Here is an 11,146-nt window from a genome sequence, read left to right as displayed (position 1 = left end):
AATGCCCGTAATCATAAACGTGCCATTACTGAATAGTCTTTCATCTCCTAAAAAACCCGAGCGTCTTATTTTGGCCGATGCATCCGCAACAAAATATGTTCTCTCTAAACATGTTTGGATTAAATTTCCTAGAAAGTTTGCACCAGGAATTTGATATCATGAAGAATCATTCTTTCACATTTTTTTTTTTATTACTTAGAAGATGATTCTTTCTGCTAATTACATTGAATTTGAGTGCTTTGATGCAAGTAAAAAAAAAACTGGGTGGAAAGGAGAAGAGAAGGTTTACAAGATGAGTGTGAAATGAAGGTACCGATGACCTACGGCATTCAACGTGATCCATTCAAGGCTTCAAGCTGGGAAAGAGTCGAGGGGAGAGGATCCAAGTCCAAGAGTCAGATGATGACACTGAAACAAAGATGTGATCCAGGTTTAATAAGCAACAAAATGCAAATCAATATCTGACTTTCCATTGCATTAGAGTTGAGAGGAAAACCAACAGATATTTTGCTCTAATAATACACACATTTCAGGACAACTAACGTCTTTATAGCAACCCCGACAATTTTAGACCATGCAAACCTTTGAAGGTGAATGTGGCTCTGTATCATAGGCCCATATGGTTGGTGGATTACAAGTCGATGAAATTCCAACAACTAGGCCCAATAACCAAATTACCCAAATTTCAGAAAACTACTGATTGTAATTCATGTTCACTCCCAAGTCTTAACAGAATTTCACTTGTTAGTAATATACAAACAAACCAAATATACACATGACTATCATAAGGTTCCCCAGTCATACATAAGTGTCTATTACATATTGTGGTCTGGGGATCTACTTATACCATGCTGAAAAATTGTGCTACAATATAGAGACTGGTAATCTTGTTCCCTTTGTTCTCATCCATTGCATCAACTTGGTTTAAGGACAACATGCTGCCAAAAGAAAAGGAATGAGAAATTAGATATCCTATGGAGAGACAAACAGCAGATTAAACTATTGAATGGTAAAAGGAGAATATATGAATCTCCTTTAATGAATCTAACACATGAGATATCGAAGAAGTACCTTAACTTGTGTTCTATTGTAAGTGTAAGTTATGTGAACACACCCATCACTTGCTTGAATAACAGCTGGATATGAGAACTCCATTTCCAAATCCTCCTCCAAAGTCAAAGCATCACACCATGAGTCCCCATCATCATCCGAGAGCGCAACTTTAAGTACACCCCTTGAGATTGTATTATATGCAAGTAAAACAGAGCCATCTCTTAGCTTTACACCATCAATACCTAATTGGATGAATTTGATTAAGCAAGATTGAACATCAGAATTGAAAGACTAGATTTATTTAGCCGATGAACGTGACATACACTCATTTTAGTTTTGTTTACGTATGACTTCAAATAAACAGAAAATACTACAGCAGCTAACAAGAATGAAATCAAATTGATTAATTTACCAAGTGCATATTTGATGCTACAATAAAAGTCCATTCAGAGAGCATTTTGAACAAAATGGAATCCATTTTCAATTTCCAGCTGAATATATTGTAAATTTTTAATGTTCTTATAGTATTTTCAAATATATAAGAACTGATAACAAGCCAACCTGAATTTGGATTGGGGAGATCAGTAGGTTTTGCGTATTCCCAGTTTTGGCCACCGTCATGGGATTCTGAGATGCAAACTCTACCAATGTGATCAAAGGATCGCATTAAAAGGCGCAAGGTCCCTTTTGCAGTCTGGTAAGGAACTGGCTGAATCACACTGAGAGTTTCATTTTCAATGTAAATGGGACCATACTTTCTCCAAGACCTAACAGAATCTGTTGCAACCTGTTGAATTATATAATGTCAGTCAACCAACCAAAACTCAGGAAGATGTAACCACTCTAGCTAACTGAGTTCTGTAACAACCTCCACCCATGCCCCCCAAGAGTTCCAACTTTCAACGGAGGATCCACAGAGCAAATCTCCATTTTCCAGCAGGATAGGCTGAGTAATAGCAAAGTAGAGAGTATAGTGTTGTCTTTTAGTATCGACCGCAATGCATATATGATCACATGTACCAACATCTAACATGTGAATTCCAGTAATACCTTATTCTTTATAGGTCCTAATATACCGGGAGGAAGTTGTTCTCTTTTTGTCCAGGTAACACCTTTATCATATGACCTCTTCAAGCATCCACTCCATCTTCGATTCATCAAACACAAAGTCAGTAGAAGACGACAAATAATACAAAAGAAATAAAATTGTTAAAGAAATCTAGGGTAAAAATCTTAGGGAGCATAATCATAACCCAATAAAACACAATCACTGCATTACTTAAGTTGGTCATTAACTATTCTTGATAAAGACAACCTCCATGCTGGGATTTATCTAACAAGTCAAGAAAAAGTTAGTTACTCTTCCATGAAGGCAAGAATACATACAAAGGATACACAGGAAAAACTCTTCTAATTCGAAAGTTTATCATGGAGACTATGAAGCATGATGGAGAGAGTCCGTCTGAGAAAACAAACTATAGCTAAGCGCAAAAGTCCAAAAGGCAAAGTATCAATGTTTAAGTAGAAGCTTAGAAGATAAATAAAGAAAAATCCTTCAGCTCAAAAGCATCAAGTGACAGATTGTTGATGTACAAATTAGGGGGAGGCGGTTCACAATTTGCTGCCCAGTTTGGTTATAAGTTGTAGGCGTTGTCGCATACGGTTCTCACTCAATCTTCTTTGTGTCAGATAGATTGTGTGCTTCACCAACCCCACCCACCATTAACAAAAAGTTGGTTTAATATGCAAAAAAAAAAAAAAAAAAAAAAAAAAAAAAACTACTTATATCCATATCCTGTTTCAAACAAATTTGGAACATAGTTTTGTCCAGCTAGTTTCCTCTCTGTAAGTAGAACACCTTCTACAACCTTAAAGTTAAGGATTTGACCAAAGAGATTTGGGCAGCTAATCTAATTTTTTTCCAACATGAAAGAATTTTCCTTTGTAATTAATATAGATGCCATGAAAATGATTTCAAATCATGCAGACTACTTACAGACTTAAGAATACGATTGCTCTCATTAATCTTCTTTTTGTTTTGGGTAGTATTAGCTATGTGGCATTCAAACAGTACAAAATAGTTAGGAACTTGAGAACATACTACTTACAGACTACTGAGATACCAAGACAACATCAAACGAAATCAAAGATTATAGTAAAACTGGGTTGCAGACTTAGACAAATTTACTTTTGAACCTCTTGTCCTATTTTATAGAACAACAGCAGCTCCCCTGATGAAAGTTTGAATAACACGGGGTTCCACATTGGAACATCTGGTTGTTCATCAGCAACCTCAGGTGGCTGCCAATAGCCATTCTGCCCAGGAAAAAAAAAAAATACTCTTAGTGTTGAACTAACATAAAAGTTCACTCAGGAGTTTTACCAAGGAATATAAAAACAAATCTACTACGAAAAATATTAAACTTCAGTTGCCGTCCATTTAAAACATCCCAAGGAAATATACATAAACAAGACAGCACGTAACAATGTGGACAAAGATAGATGTGATAGTTTTTTAGAGTGAAAACAAATCCATAAGTTCTGCAAATTAGTTTTGTGTCAAACTGTCATTCTAGATATGTACAGAGTATATATTTTCATGCAGCCTATGTACAAGGTTTATTGATATCAACCTTGCACAGAAATCTGTAATATTTGGCAAGTACATAAATACTACCAAAGTTGATACTCTATGTACATGAGCAGAACACATATTCACATGTACACAGGCACGCTCGCACATTATGATGCTATTGCTAATCCAAAATTAATGGAATCAAGAATACACACTGGGTTTCATAAAGTGAGAAAACCCAATAGATTGCATATACATGGGTTACCTTGTAAGTCTGCAACCAAATTTTCACATCAGGTGCTCCTTCTGATGACCCTCCAAAATAGGCAACTAAAAAATGATCTATATCAACCTACAAAAAAAGAAAAAAAAAAAAAAAGAACTGGTCACCTTGTACCACGACTGTAAACACTCTAATCTCTTAAGAATTCACAACCCTATCATAGTTTCTAAAAAATTTCACCTCAACAATGGTGGAAGCATGACAGCTATTGAAAGGAACAGAATTTGCAGCAAATGTATATTCCTGTAACACAGGCCCCTCGAGAAACCGGTCCTTCCTCAAATTTATTATTGGGGGAACAGACATTGAATTTTTTGCAACTATTTTATCCAAATTTCTGCATAAATATCGAGTATTATGTGTTTGTGTTAATGAAATAATTCCAAATTACACGCATATAAGCATGTGCATCAACATGATTCACCAAATTCGATAACATAAACAGAACACTAACTTCAAATACAAAACATAGTTTTAAGATGGGGATGTTTGTGGGTGTCATCAAAATGCATCAGAAAAAATGGAATTAGTAATGGAAAGTAAATTACGGACCTGATAGGAGAGACATGAAAAGCGTGAAGCAGGTGGTGACTGGAATTGAAGAAAAGAGGGGAAAAGGTGAAATTGGTTCGGAATCTAGAAAGTGGATTATGGATATCAGAGACATGGACCGTGGAAAATAGCAAAACCAGAAACAGAGACAGCAACAGAATGCTTCCCACTGATTTCCACATTTCTACATTCTTCATCAGATTTGCTTGGAAACCAATATATATCAGAGAGAGAGAGAGAGAGAGAGTACCTTATGCAGTGATGGCATGAAATAAGACATTGGACTTTCTTTTTGTATGACAGTGACAGATTCACACAGAGTGGAGAGTAATTAACAGAACAGGGTCACGCAATGAAATGTTATATATTATATATATAGGGTCACATTTTTTTATCATAACTAGTAAGTATCAAGATATATATGATATGATATCTCTATAAAATTTATTTTAGTTTGATGATCGTTTTAATTTTCGTAATCGTGATTTACACAAACAGTTTCAGTTAGACATATTTTAATTGTTTATTGATTTAATGTAGTTTCGACACCTTAATGGTCACTAAATGAGCTGAAAATTTGTTTGCAACACCTATAATTTACTCATAGAGTTCCAACTTCCAACCAATAGGTCCATAGAAGACTAATTGGATTAGTAGGTAGTTGTAAACTATAAAGTACCTGGTCAAGATTTAGACATCAATCCCAGCCAAAAGACCAGAAGATCTTTCATACATATTTAGGTGATACATAATTTGCCATTCAGTTTATGGCAACAAACTAACAACTATTGCTCTGACCTTTTGAAGTGGCATCAGCTTAGTTAATAACTTGATATACAATCTTGTACCATAAAACAGTCAAGTCCAGCTTCTATAACATTCCAAGCTCTCAAGGCAATCTCCAGAAATCTGATTAAAGGATAGTGGGCATGGCAATCAGCAGCAGGGAATAGTGTGAAACCTTACAATACCAGGTCCTAACTGAAAGGATTCTGATGTTCAGAAATCTTGAATTTCACCCAGATCTATCACAAAATAGACAGATGCATTCAACGGATAATCTAATTCAAGCAACTAATATTCAGGCTCAGTGAAGAAGTCGGGTTCTGCAGGTTTTGGTAACCTCGGCATCTCGTCTTTGATCTTCTGAGCACCCCTCTTTGTGTTTGCAGCAAATCTTGAGGCCAGTAGTGTAACCCCAAGATTCATTTTTACTTGTGAAGAATTGGAACTTGTCGGTTCAAATTCTTCTTCTTCCTCTTGTGCAGTCTCATAGGCTGCTTTCTCATCCAAAGCAAAGGATTCCCTCAAGCTGAGATCTTTTGCCATCATCCTTCTCTTGTGGCTACGCCAAGCAGCCTGTATGAAGCAGGCTGCCCATGTTCTCCAATGGTGGGAGTAAAACCGAAATGTGTGCTGCAGCTTCTTGCTGTGCAGGCGTCTAAATTGGTTGGCCACAAATTTCAGATCTTCAGCTCGCAATGCAAAAGCTTCAACTTCAGAAAGTGCTATTACTGTTCTTGTAGAAGACGGCATGTTGACTGTGGATTTTGGGAGCAGTGCCCATGCAAGTAGCTCCTCACCGCAGAAGTCCCCAGGTCTTAATGTTATTGAATTGAAGAAACCTGTCCGGCCTCCATTGGTAGTAGAACTATCGAGAGTACCTCTAATAATGAAAAGCATTTCTGTGACTGGGTCACCCTCTCTGACAATGTAAGTGCCTGCTGTGCTTAGGGAGGATACAAGACGCTCACATATTGCATCAAGAAGCTGATCATCCATCTGTGAGAAGAAAGGTACCTGAATAATATGAAAAGAAAGGGGATGAGTATAATGTCAGAGATGTGGACTCAATTCCATTTCGTACTTCATAGGATAGGAATAATGGGAGGTGTTACTGTCAATTATTTGGCCCAGTATCATTATAGCTCACAGTGCATGCACAGGTTAGAAATTGACCACAGTTACTAATAAACACATCATATTTGAAAAGTGTAGGAAATCCACTTTTAAGGCATTTCAAAGGCAGTCTAAAATTTTATGCTAGTTCAACGTCATTAACTTTGATCATATTCCAACATGAAGTGAAGACAGAAGCCTTCAAATTATTAGAAGCAATATGTTGCATGTGCATACATGGTACCCAGAAATGCCTATCCAAAGGACCTCTCTAGTGGCATGCCCCAACTACACCTAGCAATACTCATGATCCATAATTTGAATAGCATATGACAAAGAATAATACTAAGCCATGGAAATGAAACCATACTCGTCGAACAAGATCTAAGCATAGGTGGCGTTGAATATCACGGCGAAGATCAGCAGGTAAGCCATGAAGGATGGCTTCTTCATCAACTCCTCGAGTCGCCAGCCACTTGTATTGGACAAACCTCCGTACACGTTGTCTCAAAACTTCAGGGAGTTGACGATGTCCCATCCATTCCTCAGTGTCTCTTCTCTTAAGCCTCCACTCCTCAAGCCTCACGGTGATTGATTGGAGATAGGTCTACAACAGAAAGACAATCCCTAACGTTGAGTCATCGATTAAAAACACATCAACTCATTTAAAATGTCACTCTTTTATAACTGAATAATAAAAGTAAAATAATGCAATAATTAATCTAAGCATATCCTGTCAAAAACAATCAATCAATAACTAATAAAACACATCCAGAACTAACAATTCCCAACAAAGCAAGGGCTCTCTTTGTATAAAGTATAAACTATTGTATAAGCTTTTGAAAACTAAAGCAGTGGCACAGAGAATAAGAAAAACGTTTTCATTTACTAATATCCAGGTTAACTGTTTCCTATGTTGGAATATAACAAGTAAAATATATCCTATAACTTAGCAACTATTTATTTAACAGCTAGAAAGTGAAAAAGAAACAGTAAAGTGAAGTGAAAAACTTTTTCATTTACTAATATCCAGGTAAACTTCGGTCAGATGCATTGAAGTGAAACCAAACGGTAAAATTTTTTCCAATACCTGCATATTCCCAATTAAGTGGGCAAATAATACAAGACCTACGATGGCAATGAGAATGGCGAATGATGTCTCTCCAATAAAAGTGCTCGTTGTCAAATTTTGCCCATATGAACTGTGAGAATAAGGAACAATGTGAATCATTTTATAGTGATTAACAGACTGAAAAATGTTAGTATTATTCGATGTCACTTAATCTCAAATATGAAAAATAAGAAACCTGTAATTTTCTGTAAAACTGTTCTAACATATGTCACCGGAATTTAGTATACTACTTATCATATAGTTGCAAAATTGTCACTCATACTGGTATTTAATGTAGTCAATAATAGGCTATAGACATAATTTTCATATTCCAGCCTGTCAAAATCCAGGACATGTTTCAAAAAGCAACAGAAAATCCAACATGATAAGAAAACTCATAATCAACATGATAGATTCAAGAATGAATGAAATAACCACACATAGAAATATAAAAAATCAATATTTGCATTTCAAATTTTTCTTGGGTTTAGTGTAGTGTTGGTCGGGTGGGATTGGATTAGTCTTTCTGGTGTATTGAAATAACCATGCAAAAATGTTGTATTTTCCGGTACATCATTATGGATTGGATTAGTCTTTCTGGTGGGTATCCTTAATTCTCTCATCTCTTGAATCTAAGTAGAAGTCCTGATGATGTTATTGCAAGTTGAATAAAGTGGCTCTCTATTAAATCATAGTTTTCTAGTTTAGAAAAGAAAAGTTCCCATACCTTAGTTGCTGTAAACCCCACCATAAGCAATAGAAGTACTTTGTGATGAAGTTGGAGGAAACAGCATTTTTAGTCAGCGCACTCTCAAATATTCCATATTTGAATATGTTGCTTTCAGGATTGCAGCTATCAAAAACATTTGTACGATTTGCCCATGTCTCACGATCAAATTGGTTAACAGTATTACAATCTAAATATTTAGGCAAGCATTTTATGGGGCTGAGGTCCTTTCTACAAAATTTCTTCCAGCATGATGCATACCGGTCAATAGATAGCAAATACCATGCTGCCCCTAAAACCTGCAAACAGCAAAAGAATGTTATATCCCTCCAGATAAAAGGGGGTGGTTTAGAGAAAGAGAAGACAACACAATCAACTTACATGGCTGGCCAGCATGTATAATAGCAGATTATATGCAGCCCCTGCCCAAGCAGTTTTTGTCACCACCCCAGTTGCTTTGATTAATTGCAAACTTAAAGGGAAAATCAGATATAATCTGGGAATGTACTGGAGGAGAACAATTAGCGCAAGTGCATTGTTGGTGTCATCCGTTTGAGCATTTTGGGGAGGTATGACAAACCATATGACTATCTGCACATAGTATGTGAATTAGCTGTACTTCACCTTTCTCACCCGGGGAAGATTTACACTATTAATTGAAGGGAAAGAGAGAGACCAAACAGTAATATCTCATGCTCTTAAATGTAACAATTCAACTGTGGACAGATATGAGGATGCTACTTTTCACAATGTGCATTTTAGTCAAAATATATAAGAATATACTTTTCATATCCCCCCACAGAGTCTGCAGAATGCAATCACCAAAAATATTACCCAGATTTTTCAGTATCCCCACAGAGTCTGCAGGATCCATGAAGTTGAAACAATTGATCCACTTTGGAGAGTAAAATTAACAGTTTGACTCATGAAGTGGATAAGGGACATTAAATGCACAAAGTCTTGCCTCAAGGTAGATGCTGAATTTACCTAAAGTGACATGCTAATTTTTAAATGACCTCCTTACTTAATATCATTATCTTACAAGTCACAACACAAACATAACTCATCTGTCAATTTATAAAATAATCATAATTGCCTGCAACAAGATCATACTTCCGGCCTATCAGATGATGACAGGCACGAAACACATAAAACAATGAGTTTTTGTGTATCTACACATCGTTCAGGCAGTGCATACTAAGCAAATGAAAGTTTATTGCTCCTTCCTATCAGATGATGCCCTTACACAATCCTAATATATCCTCAGTTCCTCACAAGGAATTCATTGCCTTTGGTCATGTCATGCACAATGAAATTTGGCATCAAACAAGGCAAACCTTGTCATGCACCCATTGTCATTTTCACTCACTCCTGATACACTAAATAATATAAGCACAAAGAAACTAGGAGAGCAGATTTAGGGTTTTATAATTGTAGAGTTATACTCCAAATACGTACCTGAGGAAGCGGCAATGTGGCTATGAGATCAATGGAGAAGTCTGATGTAACGTACTTCTGTGCAATCTTCTTTGGGTCCATGACAAGTTCACCCCTCCCGAAAACGCGAGAGCTTGGTGCAACATAAGCTGTCCTAAACTTTATAATCATGTGCAACAAATAGAAGAAATCCGCGATAGTCCGGAAAAAAGTCACAACAATCCGCAGATTCAAGTCTGTCTTCATGCAAAAACTGTTTCCACTCCCTCCAGCCATGGGCAAGTAAAAGTACAATGGGTCCACAAAAAGTGCAACCAAACATGAGACAATGAAAACTCGATTCCATTGCAGCACTATCTCACTACCTGGGTCAAGTATTCTCTTGCGCCATGGCTCATGGTCCTCTGGAAACACCTTTGAATGCCCGATTCTGAAAGTTTCAGCAAATCTGCTTCTGCCCCCCACTAGTCCATTATCAGATTTGAGCAATGAAGATGATGCAACCTTATATTGAGAGGCTGACTTTTCAAGTCGATACGGTTCAGTTCTGTCCCATATAGAATCTCTATGGTGTTTTTTATCAGAATAAAACCTAAGCACATAAAAAAGGGTTAGTACAGTATTGGAGTGTCTCAATCCTCTACTTGTTTTAACAGCAGACAATATCCTATTTGTAAAGACTAAAGAGACTCAGCAAAATATCACTTAAAGTGAACTCAAACCAAATGAAAGGTTTCAACATAATCAACGGTTAATCTTGATGAAGTCAGGCCAATTAATCTTGGAAGGCTGCAACCCGTAGGCCACAATCAAACTAGAATTTGTTCATTTATACCATGTTAATCGAAACATTAAATTTTTCCTGTATTTCCCAGCACAGAAGCAAAAATCTATAATTAGAAAACTCGAAGACGTAATCTAATGTTTAAGGTTGGCATGGTTTTAAGATAAACCGTAAGACCCAACACGAGCAAGTATAACCCAAACTGCATGATAATCCAAGCACTAGAACAAAAACACAATTCGCAGAACTTACTTTGCTCAACTTTACTGTCATGCTCCTCAGAGACCGAAAAGAAAAGGATAAAATTTTGAGTGAAAAATTACCTGACAAGCCTCTCCTTCTTCAATTCCATGGCCAGAAGAAGTAAAGACCTGAAATCGAATCGCTCATCAAAACCCTAACAATCCCAGAACAATAAAGGCAGCCACTTTACATGGGATTTTGGTTTTTGCTAATTTCCCAAATCTGTTAGAGAGGGTGTGAGAGTGGAGAATGACATTGATTTGATTTGGTGGGTGTTTGGTGCTGGGAGTGAATCTAAATTATTCCACAAAGCGAATGAGTTGTCAACTAAAAATAATAGTCTGTCTGTGTTCGGAATGAAGAACCCAAACAGGACAGTGTTGACTGTTATGGTCATATTCCAATAATTCCATGGACTTGATTTTCTCCGTTGAGTCCACACTCCACACTCCACACTCCACATGCGTACATATTTTTCACCA

General features: G+C 36.8%; 2 protein-coding genes across 2 annotated transcripts; both read right to left on the bottom strand.

Annotated features, from left to right (window-relative positions):
* Positions 1–686: 686 nt before the first annotated feature.
* On the bottom strand, positions 687–4,649 carry LOC101290849. The gene is made up of 9 exons (XM_004296365.1): positions 4,464–4,649; positions 4,092–4,248; positions 3,894–3,980; positions 3,242–3,369; positions 2,104–2,200; positions 1,922–1,999; positions 1,615–1,840; positions 1,072–1,295; positions 687–938 (listed from the first exon to the last, which is right to left on the bottom strand). Exons 1-9 carry the CDS (start codon positions 4,643–4,645, stop codon positions 915–917), a joined length of 1,203 nt encoding a protein of 400 aa, XP_004296413.1. The 5' UTR covers positions 4,646–4,649; the 3' UTR covers positions 687–914.
* A 397-nt stretch (positions 4,650–5,046) lies between these two features.
* On the bottom strand, positions 5,047–10,895 carry LOC101315327 (probable cyclic nucleotide-gated ion channel 17-like). The gene is made up of 7 exons (XM_004296364.1): positions 10,745–10,895; positions 9,659–10,229; positions 8,582–8,791; positions 8,201–8,499; positions 7,453–7,564; positions 6,733–6,969; positions 5,047–6,263 (listed from the first exon to the last, which is right to left on the bottom strand). Exons 1-7 carry the CDS (start codon positions 10,771–10,773, stop codon positions 5,538–5,540), a joined length of 2,184 nt encoding a protein of 727 aa, XP_004296412.1. The 5' UTR covers positions 10,774–10,895; the 3' UTR covers positions 5,047–5,537.
* Between the last annotated feature and the right edge of the window lie 251 nt (positions 10,896–11,146).

Source organism: Fragaria vesca, linkage group LG4 (genome assembly GCF_000184155.1).
Source record: "Fragaria vesca subsp. vesca linkage group LG4, FraVesHawaii_1.0, whole genome shotgun sequence".
In the NCBI taxonomy this organism is placed as follows: domain Eukaryota; kingdom Viridiplantae; phylum Streptophyta; class Magnoliopsida; order Rosales; family Rosaceae; genus Fragaria; species Fragaria vesca.
This window is presented reverse-complemented; position numbering and strand designations above follow the sequence as displayed.